Source organism: Eubalaena glacialis, chromosome 12 (assembly GCF_028564815.1).
Source record: "Eubalaena glacialis isolate mEubGla1 chromosome 12, mEubGla1.1.hap2.+ XY, whole genome shotgun sequence".
NCBI lineage: Eukaryota > Metazoa > Chordata > Mammalia > Artiodactyla > Balaenidae > Eubalaena > Eubalaena glacialis.
The window spans coordinates 70,148,605-70,166,594 of NC_083727.1; the positions used below are offsets into that span (position 1 = coordinate 70,148,605).

General features: G+C 35.6%; 1 protein-coding gene across 11 annotated transcripts in view; it reads right to left on the reverse strand.

The window, feature by feature from the left end:
- ORC3 (origin recognition complex subunit 3) overlaps positions 1–17,990 on the reverse strand; it is a 65,314-nt gene that overhangs the window by 43,349 nt on the left and 3,975 nt on the right. For 5 of the 11 annotated variants that reach the window (XM_061206746.1, XM_061206739.1, XM_061206738.1 and 2 more), the window contains 7 exons: positions 15,166–15,263; positions 13,228–13,372; positions 10,524–10,628; positions 9,368–9,519; positions 8,968–9,018; positions 3,206–3,339; positions 675–834 (listed from right to left, as the gene is read on the reverse strand). In XM_061206746.1, coding sequence (XP_061062729.1) covers positions 675–834; positions 3,206–3,339; positions 8,968–9,018; positions 9,368–9,519; positions 10,524–10,628; positions 13,228–13,372; positions 15,166–15,183 — 765 coding nt within the window. In that variant the 5' untranslated portion in view covers positions 15,184–15,263. The remainder of the gene's footprint in view (positions 1–674; positions 835–3,205; positions 3,340–8,967; positions 9,019–9,367; positions 9,520–10,523; positions 10,629–13,227; positions 13,373–15,165; positions 15,264–17,990) is intronic. The other 6 variants (XM_061206742.1, XM_061206741.1, XM_061206744.1 and 3 more) reach the window with 5 other exon arrangements.

Here is a 17,990-nt window from a genome sequence, read left to right on the forward strand (position 1 = left end):
GCCAACGGAATTTGGAAACAACCTAGCAACTTTAAGTACTGTAGCTGGAAAAAATTTCCCTAAAGTCAGTGGCTACCACCTTTAAGGGAAAAAAATGCAGAAGTGGTTACTAAATAAGTGGAAGGTGGTCGTTAGTTTACCTTACACAGCAGCACAAAGGACATCTTCAAGGAGGTGAGTTTAGCAACAGTTCACGGAAGGTCAATACTAAAGAACAGTATTTCCACTTACATAGAAACATAGAGGTAAGGTCTGGGAAAGCGTTGGTATTTACTTTTTGTCACGAGCAGCATGACAGGAAAGAGTCCATGAAAAACTTCAAATCATTTAATATAAAATGTAAGTGTGAAAACATTGTTATTGTTACTAGGAAGTCATTAAATTCTGTAAAAATTTATTTTAAAAACCTGTAAGTTTCTATTGAGTAATGACTGGTTGATAGATAAATAGGTAGGTAGATATAGAAAGATATGATCATTCTTTTCATAAAGCTTATATTTTAAGTGAAGAGGCAATACTATACATGAGAAAATCATTAAATAAAAATAGTAAAATATGTGAAGGAATATATACAATATCATACTGAGAAATTTATCACTAACATTTATATTTATAAACTGTCCATGGCAGTTTTCTTTTCATCCTATTTCACTGGTAAAATTTTTTCTTTTTACCTTATCAAGTACTGTAGTCAGGTGCTCCTTGCAAGACAAAGACTGGAATAGTTCTATACACAATAGAGATGATACTGCATGAGGAAGCAACCGATGGACGACAATAGGAGACGTGGCGATTCCAAAAATGAGTATTAGTGGAAATTCATGTAGATGCTGACTAGTTTTCAAAGGAAGATGCAAAAGTGGAATGTCTTTAGCAAATATATTTCAATACACCATAGTTTAAAATAAGACCACCTTTATTTTAAGGCCTACTTTATAAGACATTGCTAAGGAAGATCATACTAAATAATAAGAATTTTTAGGTCACTCATTTTCCTCTGTTACAGTAACACAGAAATAGTTATTTCCCAGACATTCTAGCTCTGAAATCAATCTATTAATAGATCCTCTCATTTTAGCAATAAGAACATGGTGGTCCAGAGAGATCAAGTGCTTCCCTCTAAGGTTATACAAAATCAAGTGTTAGAAGAGGCATTAGATGCTACTCATCTCTCGCCCAAAGTTTGAGCCCTACCTACAGTCTTCCTCACAGTTAGACATCTAGACTATGCTTTAAGAGTTCAGTAACATGAAGCGCACTAATTTTCAAGGTAACTTATTCTATTTATGGACATTTCTAACAGACACTATGTCACCCCACCATAACAGCTAAGCTTTAGAAAACTTTTCTTACAAATAGGTAAGATATTTTTAATGGACATCATTAAAAAAATATTACATTCCTTCCCCACAGTCTTAACTCAAACTTATTGAACATGATTTATTCTTAGCATTACCAATATGAACATAAATGACTTCCACAGAGTAAAACATCAATATCCCTGAGGGCTATTGTAGGTCAGAGCCCTCTGTATCGTAGCTGATAATTTTGCTTGTTCCCTCCTACTAGCTATTGCTTTTCAGTATTCTAGCTGTATGCAGTTCTACTTTCATAGTACTGAAGTATTTGAACTATCTTACTGTTTAAGTTCTTCTTTCTTACTTTTGATGGTAAAAATAGTCACAAGTCTGAGTTCCAAAAAAGCACAGCTTTTCTGTCACTATTCTGTATTGTGCATTTTTTCAGCATGTTAATCAGTTCAGTGTTAGCATTAAGAAAAGTCTTAGGATCTGGAAATCTTAGTTTCAAATGGGGAAAAAAAAGACTATCAAAGTAGGAATTATTACTAGTAGATTATCACACAATACATCTTTAGGCAAATGTAGCCGTAACTATTAAGCAAGTTAACATAGAGAAGAAACCAAATTAATTTATATTGTAAAAAATGTACCATGGGAAAAGCACGTCACGGGGTTTTTTAATAGGGTTATTTAGGGCTTCCCTGGTGGCACACTGGTCGAGAATCCGCCTGCCAACGCAGGGGACACGGGTTCGATCCCTGGTCCAGGAAGATCCCACATGCCGCGGAGCAACTAAGTCCATGAGCCACAACTACCGAGCCTGTGCTCTAGAGCCCATGAGCCACAACTACTGAGCCCGCGTGCTGCAACTACTGAAGCCTGCACGCCTAGAGCCCGTGCTCCGCAAAAACAGAAGCCACCGCAATGAGAAGCCCGTGCACTGCAACGGAGACCCAACACAGCCAAAAATAAATAAATAAATAAATAAAATTTATAAAAAATAGGGTTATTTACTTCAATTCCAAGTCTCACAGGATTGCCTTGAAGATCCAATAAGATCATAAAAGTAGTTTCTCATTAGAAATACCATATAGGACTTCCCTGGTGGCGCAGTGGTTAAGAATCCGCCTGCCAATGCAGAGGACACGGGTTCGATCCCTGGTCCAGGAAGATCCCACATGCCGCGGAGCAACTGAACCCGTGCGCCACAACTACTGAGCCTGCGCTCTAGAGCCTGTGAGCCACAACTACTGAGCCTGCGTGCCACAACTACCGAAGCCCATGCGCCTAGAGCCTGTGCTCTGCAACAAGAGAAGCCACCGCAATGAGAAGCCCGCGCACCACAACGAAGAGCAGCCCCTGCTCACCGCAACTAGAGAAAGCCCGTGCGCAGCAACAAAGACCCAATGCAGCCATAAATAAATAAATAAATAAATAAATAAATAAAAAGAAATACCATATAAAATAATGTTATTTAAAAAAACATTCTTGCTCAGTAGAGCCATATGTAGCTCAGAGCTTCTAAGGGTGGACAGGTATCAGAAAATAAGACATGACAAAAATATCTCAACCTGGAGTAGTTTATCCATCTAGTGGGCAAGTAAGAAACAGACAACTTTGGTGAGAGAAACTACACTTTATACTGCCTTATCATTCTAATTAAAAACTGGTTAACTTCTGATTCTCATTTTTGGATCAAAAAGCAAATGAAAATCGTACAGGAAGTGTTCAAACATTCAGTTTTATAAGGAATTTGAAATCATCCTGGTTTCAATCCATTAGTATTAAAATGAGGGTTAAACTGCTACTCATTTTCTCTGCAAAAGGTTGCTTTTTGATTAAAGTTGTATGTTTTCTTAATAAGAAGAATTTTGAGAAAAAAAGCCAGAAGATATGCCATCTACCTGCTGATAATTATAAAGTCTTGGAGTACTTTTGTGGTGAAGCTTTCCATATCCTTTAAGATAAGCACAACAGGAGGAGACTGCCATTGGCTAGAAGGAGTCCTCTTTTTTCTTGGTATTTTTGGGTCGGTCTTCTTTTAAGCCATTGTGGAAAGAAGAAGTTAAAAGTAAACTTTACTACCCAAACAATGTTATAATGCCACAAGTTGATATATCGTCCATCATATTTCACAGTAACATTGTTTCTTTTATTTCTCCCACATAATAAAGAGAAATTCATTCCAACAGTTATTAGCAGAATCTTTCTGTGTCTGACATGGGAATAATAACCAAGAAGAAAAAAGTTCAGTAAAATCTATAACTCATATGAAATATTTATATTTTCTGCTATCTGAGAAAATGGCAGGAAGAGCATGGGGAGAAGAGAGTATTTTCTATAAAATTGATTTTCTGTTAGTACAATGTTATATTTTGCTTTGCTTTAGAGTGAGAAGCAGTATTTTTAATTAAAAACTGTAATGAATAACACTACATGCTGCTCTACTATTATGAAATTTCAAGTTGAAGAAAAGCATCTTAAATGTCATCTGGTCCAATCCCAATCTTTTAAAGATTTCTGACCTAAATTGCAGGCAGTATTTGATTTCTAGAAAAATCTAAAACTGTGGATCAAATTAAGATATTATGGTAAGCATTAGACCCAGTTTAATCCCTATATAAAGCAAAATAAACTTCACTTATGATGACTTCAGCAAATACGTTCTGCAGAAAATGTCACCACAGTAACTTTTCCCATACTATCTGGCTACACAGCATCATAAACTAAGGCTGTGGTTTTATGGTGCAGTTATCCATGAATCATCTAGGTTATTTAGTTTCACCAGAGACTGTCATGGTAGAATGAGACTTCTATTTATGTATCTGCTTGTTAAACATACTTTACTTACAGAGCATTTATTCCTCAAGAATTCTAAACATGGAACAAAGGAGATTTACATATATATTATATATGTGTGTGTGTGTGTGTGTGTGTGTGTGTGTGTATGACCATTCCTCATCAAACTAAGTCAACAGTGGGTACTGAAAGCATGGTTCTACTGCACAAAAGTAAATACTGAACCTAAGAGATAATATATTAAAGACATTGTCACAGAGATAGAATCTGCAGCAGAACAAATTCCTGATGCTGTTTTGTCATTAGATGACATTCTCCCACAAATAAAATGGCCTTTTAAGAACCTAAACACCTCCCAGGAATTAGGCTACATTCTGATAAAAGAAAATTTCTAAATTCTAGTAGCCTTAGGAAAAATAAGTAGCTTCTATTAAATTAACAGCTAGTGCTGCATAAACATATCCTTATTAGAACAAAACAGTACTATGTTTACTATAATTCCAGACCTCTTCAATCATATGCCAATTTCCTGGCAAAAAACAGCAGGTTACACTTTCTTCTCAAGTGCGCATGGAACATTCTCCAGGATAGATCACATCTTGGGTCACAAATCAAGCCTCAGTAAATTTAAGAAAATTGAAATCATATCAAGCATCTTTTCTGACCACAACGCTATGAGATTAGAAATGAATTACAGGGGAAAAAGCATAAAAAACACAAACACATGGAGGCTAAACAATACGTTACAAAATAACCAAGAGATTACTGAAGAAATCAAAGAGGAAATCAAAAAATACCTAGAGACAAATGACAATGAAAACACGACAACCCAAAACCTATGGGATGTTGCAAAAGCAGTTCTAAGAGGGAAGTTTATAGCTATACAAGCCTACCTAAAGAAACAAGAAAAATCTCGAGTAAACAATCTAACCTTACACCTAAAGGAACTAGAGAAAGAAAAACAAACAAAACCCAAAGTTAGTAGAAGGAAAGAAATCATAAAGATCAGAGCAGAAATAAATGAAATAGAAACAAAGAAAACAATAGCAAAGATCAATAAAACTAAAAGCTGGTTCTTTGAGAAGATAAACAAAATTGATAAGCCATTAGCCAGACTCATCAAGAAAAAGAGGGAGAGGACTCAAATCAATAAAATCAGAAATGAAAAAGGAGAAGTTACAACAGACACCGCAGAAATACAAAGCATCCTAAGAGACTACTACAAGCAACTTTATGCCAATAAAATGGACAACCTGGAAGAAATGGACAAATTCTTAGAAAGGTATAACCTTCCAAGACTGAACCAGGAAGAAGCAGAAAATATGAACAGACCAATCACAAGTAATGAAATTGAAACTGTGATTAAAAATCTTCCAACAAACAAAAGTCCAGGACCAGATGGCTTCACAGGTGAATTCTATCAAACATTTAGAGAAGAGCTAACACCTATCCTTCTCAAACTCTTCCAAAAAATTGCAGAGGAAGGAACACTCCCAAACTCATTCTGTGAGGCCACCATCACCCTGATACCAAAACCAGACAAAGACACTACAAAAAAAGAAAATTACAGACCAATATCACTGATGAATATAGATGCAAAAATCCTCAACAAAATACTAGCAAACAGAATCCAACAACACATTAAAAGGATCATACACCACGATCAAGTGGGATTTATCCCAGGGATGCAAGGATTCTTCAATATACGCAAATCAATCAATGTGATACACCATATTAACAAATTGAAGAATAAAAACCATATGATCATCTCAATAGATGCAGAAAAAGCTTTTGACAAAATTCAACACCCATTTATGATAAAAACTCTCCAGAAAGTAGGCATAGAGGAAACCTACCTCAACATAATAAAGGCCATATATGACAAACCCACAGCAAACATCATTCTCAACGGTGAAAAACTGAAAGCATTTCCTCTAAGATCAGGAACGAGACAAGGATGTCCACTCTCACCACTATTATTCAACATAGTTCTGGAAGTCCTAGCCACGGCAATCAGAGAAGAAAAAGAAATAAAAGGAATACAAATTGGAAAAGAAGAAGTAAAACTGTCACTGTTTGCAGATGACATGATACTATACATAGAGAATCCTAAAACTGCCACCAGAAAACTGCTAGAGCTAATTAATGAATATGGTAAAGTTGCAGGATACAAAATTAATGCACAGAAATCTCTTGCATTCCTATACACTAATGATGAAAAATCTGAAAGAGAAATTATGGAAACACTCCCATTTACCATTGCAACAAAAAGAATAAAATACCTAGGAATAAACCTACCTAGGGAGACAAAAGACCTGTATGCAGAAAACTATAAGACACTGATGAAAGAAATTAAAGATGATACCAACAGATGGAGAGATATACCATGTTCTTGGATTGGAAGAATCAACATTGTGAAAATGACTATACTACCCAAAGCAATCTACAGATTCAATGCAATCCCTATCAAATTACCAATGGCATTTTTTACGGAGCTAGAAAAAATCATCTTAAAATTTGTATGGAGACACAAAAGACCCCGAATAGCCAAAGCAGTCTTGAGGGAAAAAAACGGAGCTGGAGGAATCAGACTCCCTGACTTCAGACTATACTACAAAGCTACAGTAATCAAGACAATATGGTACTGGCACAAAAACAGAAACATAGATCAATGGAACAAGATAGAAAGCCCAGAGATAAACCCACGCACCTATGGTCAACTAATCTATGACAAAGGAGGCAAAGATATACGATGGAGAAAAGACAGTCTCTTCAATAAGTGGTGCTGGGAAAACTGGACAGCTACATGTAAAAGAATGAAATTAGAATACTCCCTAACACCATACACAAAAATAAATTCAAAATGGATTACAGACCTAAATGTAAGACTGGACACTATAAAACTCTTAGAGGAAAACATAGGAAGAACACTCTTTGACATAAATCACAGCAAGATCTTTTTTGATCCACCTCCTAGAGTAATGGAAATAAAAACAAAAATAAACAAATGGGACCTAATGAAACTTCAAAGCTTTTGCACAGCAAAGGAAACCATAAACAAGACGAAAAGACAACCCTCAGAATGGGAGAAAATATTTGCAAACGAATCAACGGACAAAGGATTAATCTCCAAAATATATAAACAGCTCATTCAGCTCAATATTAAAGAAACAAACACCCCAATCCAAAAATGGGCAGAAGACCTAAATAGACATTTCTCCAAAGAAGACATACAGACGGCCAAGAAGCACATGAAAAGATGCTCAACATCACTAATTATTAGAGAAATGCAAATCAAAAGTACAATGAGGTATCACCTCACACCAATTAGAATGGGCATCATCAGAAAATCTACAAACAACAAATGCTGGAGAGGGTGTGGAGAAAAGGGAACCCTCTTGCACTATTGGTGGGAATGTAAATTGATACAGCCACTATGGAGAACAATATGGAGGTTCCTTAAAAAACTAAAAATAGAATTACCATATGACCCAGCAATCCCACTACTGGGCATATACCCAGAGAAAACTGTAATTCAAAAAGACACATGCACCCCAATGTTCATTGCAGCACTATTTACAATAGCCAGGTCATGGAAGCAACCTAAATGCCCATCAACAGACGAATGGATAAAGAAGTTGTGGTACATATATACAATGGAATATTACTCAGCCATAAAAAGGAACGAAATTGAGTCATTTGTTGAGACGTGGATGAATCTAGAGACTGTCATACAGAGTGAAGTAAGTCAGAAAGAGAAAAACAAATATTGTATATTAACGCATGTATGTGGAACCTAGAAAAAGGGTACAGATGAGCCGGTTTGCAGGGCAGAAGTTGAGACACAGATGTAGAGAACAGACATATGGACACCAAGGGGGGAAAACTGCGGTGGGGTGGGGATAGTGGTGTGCTGAATTGGGCGATTGGGATTGACTTGTATACACTGATGTGTATAAAATTGATGACTAATAAGAACCTGCAGTATAAACAAACAAACAAAACAACTAATACTAAACTTTCATTGGGTTATTTGTATGGAAATATGTTAATATAAATGTTTCAGACATTACATGAAATTTCTAAAAATCTTATATGTTCTGGTATAATGTTATAAGTCATAATCCTAGTTATTACTTTAAAATGTATACCTCAGAAATAACTAATTTTCTTGTCAACTGCATTATTATGAACTTTCATCAAATCTTTAACCGTGGTCATTTTTAAGTCTTTTGTCATTTACAGACAGTTCTGGGTGTACTCTGATGCTTTTGTAAATATGTTCCTATAAAAGGGTTTCATCTTCAGGAAATTAATGGAAAAGACTCTGACAAGTACAGGTTTCTGGTACCTGACTGTACTGCTGAACTGAATGAATAAGCATTTTCAGAACTCTAATGAAAAACTGATGAGCTCATAAAAGTGCTAACAAAAGATCAAGATGAAAAAAAAAAATTAATTACATGGGACTGAGTGAACTGATGAAGATGAGTATAATTTTTGTGACTTTCTGGTTGAATTTAAAAAAAGAAAAAATCCCACAAGAACTCAGAGGCAAAGAATATACAAATCAATTTTCACTGCAAAGTAAAGGAGCTGTTGCAGTGGAGGATTACTGGACTGAATGTCAATATTATGACATAGTATGAGTGTGTTTCATGTTTGGTAATTGCAATCATTGTTGCTTTTGTTGTGGTCATCCATGTACAATGCTTGGTGTCAGTCTATTTATCTCTTGTAAAAATAAAATACAGTGTGTGTGAAAAAAAAAAAAAAAAAAAAAAGAGAGATGATCTCTCTCTGCTCTTGGCCACATAAAGGTACGAGGAGAAGACAGCTTTCTGCAGATCAGCTGGAGTGCCCTCACCAGGCACTGAATCTCCTGGCAGCTTGATCTTGGACTTCCCAGCCTCCAGAACTGTGGGAAATAAATGTTTGTTGTTTAAAGCAAAAAAAAAAAAAAACATCACCACATTTAAAACCACCAAAGGCTGTCCATTGTTATGTCTATGAGATAAAGGCCAAAACCCAATCAAGATATATTTTTTTTCAGTCTCCTCATGAACTTTCATCTCCTAAAATACCCTTCCACAATGTTCATATTAAACTCCTTAAGCCATTTTGTAAAAAAAAAAAAAAAAAAAAAAAACTTTTGTAACTATGAAGACAATGTGAAGTAGACTTATTGTGGTGATCATTTTGCAATATAAACAAATACAGAATCATTATCTAAAAAAAAAAAAAAAAAATTGTCAGTTTACATTTACCTGTGTGACATTCATATACCAAGTGGAAAGAGAATCCATTGAATAATGTATCTTTTTCTGGGTGACCTGAACACCTTCTTTCTCTTTGGATTGGACGTCTACATTGCAGTCCATCAACTGTGAGGCCAGCTTTTGCAAAAAATGTTTCATATCTGCAGAACATAAAACATAAGAAAGCATATCCCCTTAAAACACATCTAAAACCCCTGAAACTTCTTGATCAATATATTACACTATTTGGGTAGAATGTGTTTTTCTACACTTAACCTAACGTAACATTTAACATATTAACTATTGAGGTTCATTAGTATCCTCTCCCTAATATTTTAATTTCATTAATTCAGACTAACACTAGGTCAAAGTTATGTTTATTGTCTGTAATAAAAGTGTTACCTAAGCAAATGTGCAAGCATGAAAACTATAAATTATATTAGGAATAATATGTATTTAAATTACACTGGACAGCAAAAGGTTTTTAAGACCCTTAAGAAGAGATCAACAGTGTTATTTACATAAGTTATTCTACTGATTACAACTCTTCCTTATAGTCATTTTTAAAGATGCCCTAAGGGCTTTTACTTAATTCCAAACTGTTTATGAATATGAACATAAATATAAGCACTTAAAGCCCTTGTATCAGCCCAAATCTAAGCACATTTTACTCTATTACTGTCCACATCCTTTATGATTTAATGGCTCCAGATACCCAAGATTAACTCTGGCAATGGACTGTTTTTTACCACGGTGGCCTTTCAAAGTGGGATAATAAGATGATTTGAGGCTGTATATATGAGCCTATGTATGTAGTCTCTTCTCTGTTGGGCTAAATAAGAGCTCCTCAGTCCTCAATTCTCAACTTCCTGTCCCAAACCTTCCAACTTATTAAAATTTTACTGGGTTCAGGAACACATCTTGTGAGTGCCTGGACTATTACTGGAGGTGAAGCTGATTGGTAGGGGTGGGGCCAGAATAAACTAAAGCGGCAGAGAGTCCTACAATAGTCAAGATTACGCCGGAGGCACTAAACCTCGTCCTGCCAAAAATGTAGTGCCATGCTCCTCCCGCAAATAAAAAAGGATAAAGAAAGCTAGAGAGACGGAAGGACGGAAGAGATATGTAACATCTCATCAAGGTTGTTATAGCATTTATACTTCACCTGGACAATCTTTAGCTTGCAATGAAACTACATATGGAGTAACATTATTCTGAAGGACTTCTGTTAGACTTCTGAATGTTAAATCATGATCTGTTACGTTCACACCTATGGGATAATAAATCAATATTACACCATCATTTTTATCATTAATAATTTAACAACAAGAAAAGCTATTTAACATGTCAAGTGAATTCATAAAATATTTTAAAAACATGATTAATAATAGAAACTAAAAACGTACTGCATAAATGAAGAGCTCTCCATTAAAAACAGATACATATAGAGGCACGCACTATGCTTATCAGAAAAGGTATTTAGCACAACTTTTCTTTAAAAAAACTACTGGGGATGTGTAGTTGACCCTTGAAAACATTTTAAAAGCAATTTCAAATTCATAAAGAGCACTTTAAAATAATCATTCAAAAACAAAGGCCTTACTGTGACCCTGACTTAACAACTGAGGAGAATCCAATCATTAATATCAATTCTATTAATGATCTTAGTAGTAAATACAAAAGGTAAGTGTATACTAGGGGAAGAGTCTAAAAACAAATTAAAACTTTAAGTCCTTTAAGTATTTACTGAATCCCTGGTTCTCATTTCCACAAACCAGTTTTAGTGCTCTGCATGCAGGTAACAGAGTTGAGTGGAAATTTCCCCACTACTTTGGAAAAAATTCTACTCACTGATACCTAATGTCACAATCTGTGACTTCTAGAAAGTGCTTTGGTGCTTAGAAAGTGCTTTGGTGCCAGTGGCAGACATCTTGAAACTGCTTGAGACTTGCTACTATAAAACTTCAACTGCTTGGAATATCGTATTTTAACGCATATATGTGGAACCTAGAAAAATGGGACAGATGAACCGGTTTGCAGGGCAGAAATAAGAGACACAGATGTAGAGAACAAACATATGGACACCAAGGGGAGAAAGTGGTGGGGAGGGGGTGGTGGTGTGATGAATTGGGAGATTGGGATTGACATATATACACTAATATGTATAAAATGGATAACTAATAAGAACCTGCTGTATAAAAAAATAAAATAAAATTCAAAAATTCAACAACAAAAAAAACTTCAAGTGCTTGGAAGGAAAAGAAAAGGTTCAGAATCATCCAGACCACCAGTAAGCAAATTTTTTTTCTAGGAGACAAATAAAAATGTAGGCCGGCTATTTTAAAATGGACATATATACCTTTTTGAAAACAGAAAATGTATAACTGTGTAACTGTATAAGTATTCTTTGAGTGCAGATATCAAAATGGTATTTAGCATGCATTATGGTGTAGGAATGTGATACTGCATCACTGAACAAATTTGGGAGTTTAATAAAACACTGGCTTCTCTTGTCTTTCACTGACAGACTTTATTAGCTATTTAACACTATGTTCCTTAAAACAATGGATTTGTCTATTGAAAACAAGATAATCAACAATGTCTTCAACTGGAAAAATGTTCTCCTCAGACCACTGACTTTGAAACTTATGATTTCCATTAGCTTCTTTTCCCCTTATGACAGCAGGCAGAGAAGGGATTTAAACAGTTATCTCACAACAATCCTCCCTCTTGACTGTGTTTCCCCCACTCTACTTCCAATTGCTGTAACCTGGCGGGAGAGAAACAAAGCACCCAACAGTACAAGCCAGTCATCACTGGGCCTCAGTTTCTCATCCACAAATGGAAGGGATTTGAAATTAAGTGGCAGGCTGCACTGAAAAGCTGGTCCACAGCATTATAAAAATCATTCCCTGGAGTCTTGTTACTCAGAGGGATCCTGGGATTGGCAATATGGGCATTACCTGGAAGCCTGTTAGAAATGCAGTTTCCAGCCCCACCCTAGACCTATTAACGAAAATCTGTGTTTACTAAGATCCCCTGGAGGTTATCTGTAGGTATAATTAAGGTTTGAGAAGTATTGCCCTGAATATCAGGAGTAAGATTTAGGTAATGAACAGTATTAGAGGCAGTATTAAACAACAGAATTAATTTCTTATCTCAGAGCTCACTAGTATAAAAACCTTGAATAAACAACAAATTGGAAATACAATGAAGAGTATGTTTGGAATCCAAATAAATCCAACTTTCCTTTCAGAAGGAATGAAGAAAATTTGCTAATATTCCAAAGAAATGTTTTCCATTATCGTGCAATCCAGATGTTTGATTAAAATGGGATATTAATGATGGATACTTAAGTACCTAAAAAGTTTACAATCTGCAATCTGAAAGCAACTTATATATAGTTCATCCAAACCCCCTTCACACCATTAATATTAATACAGCATTACAAAACAATCCAAGATTGAAAAAATAAGCACAGGGAAATAAAATTAAGGTCATAGAGTAATTTCATTGAAGATATGATAAAGTATAAAAATCGTATCTATCAACATACTGATAGTTTCTTTATTACTGAATTCAAATCTCAGATTCAAATAACTAAGGAAGAAAGAGTAACACAACTATATTTCCCCTTCATTTTTCTGACAAAAAAGTGAGGAGGGTACTAACTAACCCTAGGTCAATTTCTTTTAATTTACAGATGTATGGTCAGTATAAGGAACTTTTATTGGTTTTGGAAGTATGCAAACTTTAATTGGTTTAATTCTGTAAATGAAAAAGACAAAACAAGTTTATCAGAACAGGTGATTCCCACTATTCTCAACAACAAAACCACTATTACAAAAAACAAACACACACATATGTACCTAGAACAAGAGCAGCAGTTGGAATTTCTCTGAGTTTTATCTGACAGCCCCAGTCTCTTGAATTTTTCTGGAACCCAGAATGAGACTTCTGCAGAAATTCAATTAGACTGTCAAACAGGTTTTTATTTAATTCCTCTTGTAGTCGCTACAAAAAAACCACAAAACTTTATGAATTATTTTTAGCAGTAATCTGATACATCTTTCCAAGTTTGGGAAAGAAAACTGTCATGATTTCAATTCCAAAGATCACATGTAAAATAATTATAAGATAGATGAAATTAAAAATTGTTTTTCCTGGGCTTCCCTGGTGGCGCAGTGGTTGAGAATCTGCCTGCCAATGCAGGGGACACGGGTTCGAGCCCCGGCCTGGGAAGATCCCACATGCCGCAGAACAACTAGGCCCGTTGAGCCACAATTACCGAGCCTGCGTGTCTGGAGCTTGTGCTCCGCAACAAGAGACGCCGCGATAGTGAGAGGCCCGCGCACCGCGATGAAGAGTGGCTCCCGCTTGCCGCAACTGGAGAAGGCCCTCACACAGGAACTAAGACCCAACACAGCCATAAATAAAATAAAAAAAAACTGTTTTTCCTTAAATCTCCAGTGAACAGTGCTTTGAATTCCCTCCTTAAAGAATCTCATTTATTCATTCAACAAACATTTACTAACCACCTTACAAATGAAAGAGTCTCTTCCCTAAAAAAAGTGAAAAAATTGAGCTAGAACACTTACAATTAAATTGAAATACATTGCACAGAGTGCTATGATAATATAGGAACAAAGAGGAGGATCATGCACCTTAAGCTGAGCAGGTGATATATTTGAGCAAAAGAATTAGAGCAAGTGATGCAGGAGGTGATGGTGGACAAAAGAAAGTTAAGAAGGAATGGGAAGTGGAGGAGGCAATCAAGGAAGAAAGCACAAAACACCTGGGGAACCACAGATATAGCTAAGAATAAGAACATGAGAAGTGGCCAGGAATGAGGCTGGACAAATACTCAAGGGACTATACCAAGGAAATATATATTTGATGTTAAAGGGTTTAGATTTTGTACTATGGGGAGAACCATTAAAGGGATTTGGAGCAGAGGCATGATTAAATCAAGGTTAAGAAGGGTTCATCTGGCAGTACTGTGAAGACCAGATTAGAGGGAACTGGAGGGGCTGTACTGGTAGTGGGGCTGGAAAACCCCTGTAGCCTGGATCTGCCTGATGGGATGTGGCTAATGGTGGCATAGGGACCAATGACAGACCAGAAGGGTGTGACATCAGAGGCAGGGACATCAGTTAAGAGGAGACTATGACAATCTATTATGACCATTTAGGTTTCCTAAACTAGAAATCACAAACCCAAATTGCTTCAAGGGTTCCAAGGAATACATGAAGGAGCAAAGCCACCAGGTGTAAAGCAGTAGAGAGTGGTGGGAAGCAGAAACAAACTGGAAAGTGCGTAACCCTCCAAAGGCATTAAAAAACAGGAAACACAATCCTGTGTTGGTCGAACAAAACAAGTTCCCTCAAAATGTTGGCCCTACATCTACAAATCTGCTACAGTGGAGAAACTTTTCAGGGCTGAAATATAAAGAACATGGTAACTGAATATGAGGATGAGGGAATGAAGTGGTTTACAAATAGCTTGATTTCTTACTTGTGTAACTGAATGGATAATTAAAGGAGTGCCACCATTTGAAAGCTGTGAGGATATGTAAAGGGCCTGTGCATTAGCAGCGATAATTATAAACATATGTTCCAATACCTGAAGCTATGCTTAATACTTGAAACATAAGGGTTTGTTTTTTTTTTTAGGATACACAGATTACGCTTAACCAAGATTACATATATTTCATCAACACTCTTATAAATTGGTAGAAAGGAAAATGGGAAGGAATATGAGATTTATGATATTAAAGAAATGTTAAGCTATTAAAAAAAAGTATTCACCTCAGTTTCAGATTTCATCTGCTGCCATATCAACTGGTAAGTTTCAAAGCGAAGCGTACTGTCCTCAGACTCATTTTTCCCTTTATTAAAATAGTCCTCTAAAAACACAGAAGGAAATAAGTCAGTTTCTTTTTTACATAATAATAGTTAGAAAATCTCTGTGCAAAGTAAGTGATGGGGTTGAATTTTTTTTACAAGTATCAAAAATATATATATTTGGGGATAGGTAACATTCAATATCCTTTATATTTAATTTTATTTATATATCTTATATTTTTACTATAGTAATGGTATCTGTAAGTTTAAAAATCTTTTTAATTTTTCGATTGTATTTCTATCATTTACTTTTCAACTTCTAACAGTTTTTATTTAATGGTTTTGGTTTGAGATATATACATTTAATATTAACGTATTTTCATTATTTGCTCTTATGCTAAGGCTCTGTATACTTTGCTTCACATATTTGCTTTGAACTCTCCTTTATTAAATGATTCTTATTACTACTATTCTTATTCTTTGTTTAGCTGAAATAGTTTAGTGCAGCCTTTTATTTAGTCTGTATTTTATATCATTCTTGAATGGCTTCCTCTAAATGATTAGCCATTTATCAACACACTATTTATTACAATGGTTTTCAAACTTTTTAAACCATGATCCGTATTAAGGAACACATTTTACATCATAATCCAATACACATGAATCTAAGAAAAACAAAAACAGAAGCCCCATAAAACAATACTTCTCATTATCATGTGACAGCAAATGTTTTCTCTTCTGTTTTTTAAAACTATCAAGATCCACTAAACTGATTTCATGACTCACACTTGGGTTATAACTTTCAGTTTGAAAGAGGTGCACTTATTGAATAATCCACCCTTTCTCCCACCCATGTCAGATGCCCTTATTGTCTGAATACTTACATATGCACTTGAAACTGTTTTTGAACTTCTTTTGTTCTACTGAATCCAGTTCTACTCCCATGGCAGTCCTGAACTCCTGTAACTGTTAGAGCTTTGAAGTGCATTCTAACATCAAACAGATCCAGAGCTTCCTCCCAGCGCCACCAAACATTTTTCTCTTTCAAAAAAATTTAAGGGCTTCCCTGATGGCGCAGCAGTTAAGAATCCGCCTGCCAATGCAGGGGACACAGGTTCGAGCCCTGGTCCGGGAAGATCCCACATGCCGCGGAGCAACTAAGCCCATGCGCCACAGCTGAGCCTGCGCCCTAGAGCCTGCGAGCCACAACTGCTGAGCCCGCGTGCCACAACTACTGAAGCCCACGCGCCTAGAGCCTGTGCTCCGCAACAAGAGGAGCCACTGCAATGAGAAGCCCGCGCACCACAACAAAGAGTAGCCCCCGCTCGCTGCAACTAGAGAAAGCCCGTGCGCAGCAGCGAAGACCCAACACAGCCCAAAATAAATAAATAAAATAATTTAAAAAAAAATTTAAGACATTCTCCCAAATTAATTTTGTCATTTCTCAAAATTAATTACCCTGGTGTTTGACGGGATAAAATAAAATCTGTAGATTGATTTGGGGAGAAATGACATTTTTAAATACGTTTCAAAAAATTCACATCCCAAAACACTACAGTTCTCTTTTTTTAATCAAATAGTTTACATGCCTTATAGTTTTCTACTTTCCTTCATATTTCTTGTTGTTTACTGCTAGGTATTTTATTGCAACAGCTAGAACTTTCATGGTATTAAATAATAATTGTGAAAGTACACATTTTTTCCTGATTTCACTGAGATGCTGCTAGTATCCTCCCAACAAGTTTTGTTAACTGATAGTTTGGAACAGAAATTCTCTTCCATGTTAAGGAACTTTCTTTCTAATTGTCATTGACTCACAAATCTTAATAAATTATAGCTGAAATTCAATACAAAAAGTTCTAAGCAAAAACTTGCCTTGTATTATGAGAAACAGTATTAGGTAGTGGTTAGACCTAAGGCTTTGGGATCAGACAGCTTGGTTTCAAATCCCAGCTCTGCCACTTGCTAGCACTATCACTGAGAAAGTTCTTTCTACATCTGAATATCCTGATATACTTTAATGGAGATAATACTACTTTCTTCATAGTTTAACACATATAAAGTGCTTAAAATTGTCTGGCACATAAAAAACACTCAATAAATGTTAGTGCTTTTATTAGTTATAATGACATTGCTCATGATATCAGATGTCATTTCATGCTATGTATCCTTCATGGATAACAGGGGAACAAGTCTTGAATTTTTCTCTGAAAATGAACTATTTCTAGTTAAGTTTAGCAATCTCCAACATTAAAGAAATATGTTGATAAGTCAATCACTTAAAAACAAAATAATTTATAATGTAGCTCTTCTTCGTTCACTATTTCCAAGTCCATCACTGTCACTTTTTATTTGGGGAGGTGAGGAAGGCAAGGAATATAGAAAGCTTCAGGTTTTTTTGAGACTAAATCTATGAGTGTAAAGTTCAACACCACTGTTTATTCTCCTGTTAATGAGAAACTGCATTCTTATTTTAAGTCATACTTTCTACCCTCTATTGCCCTCAATATGGACCATTATTTTATTATTTGCTCCCTGAGCACAGGTACTTTACCTAGCTGGTCTCAAACTGAAGGATTAACACCTTAAAGGTCTACATCATGAGATGATTTAGAAAAATCCAATTCTATATATTGGAGCTGTTTATTTCCTTACTCAAACAATAGTATAGTCCAGTTTTTCTTTTTTAATTCAAAATTTAAAAATGAGTGTGAATAAATATGCTTAATTGCACATCATAATTTTTCCATCCGAATTAATCTTCACAGTGCTGAATAGTGAGTGTAAAT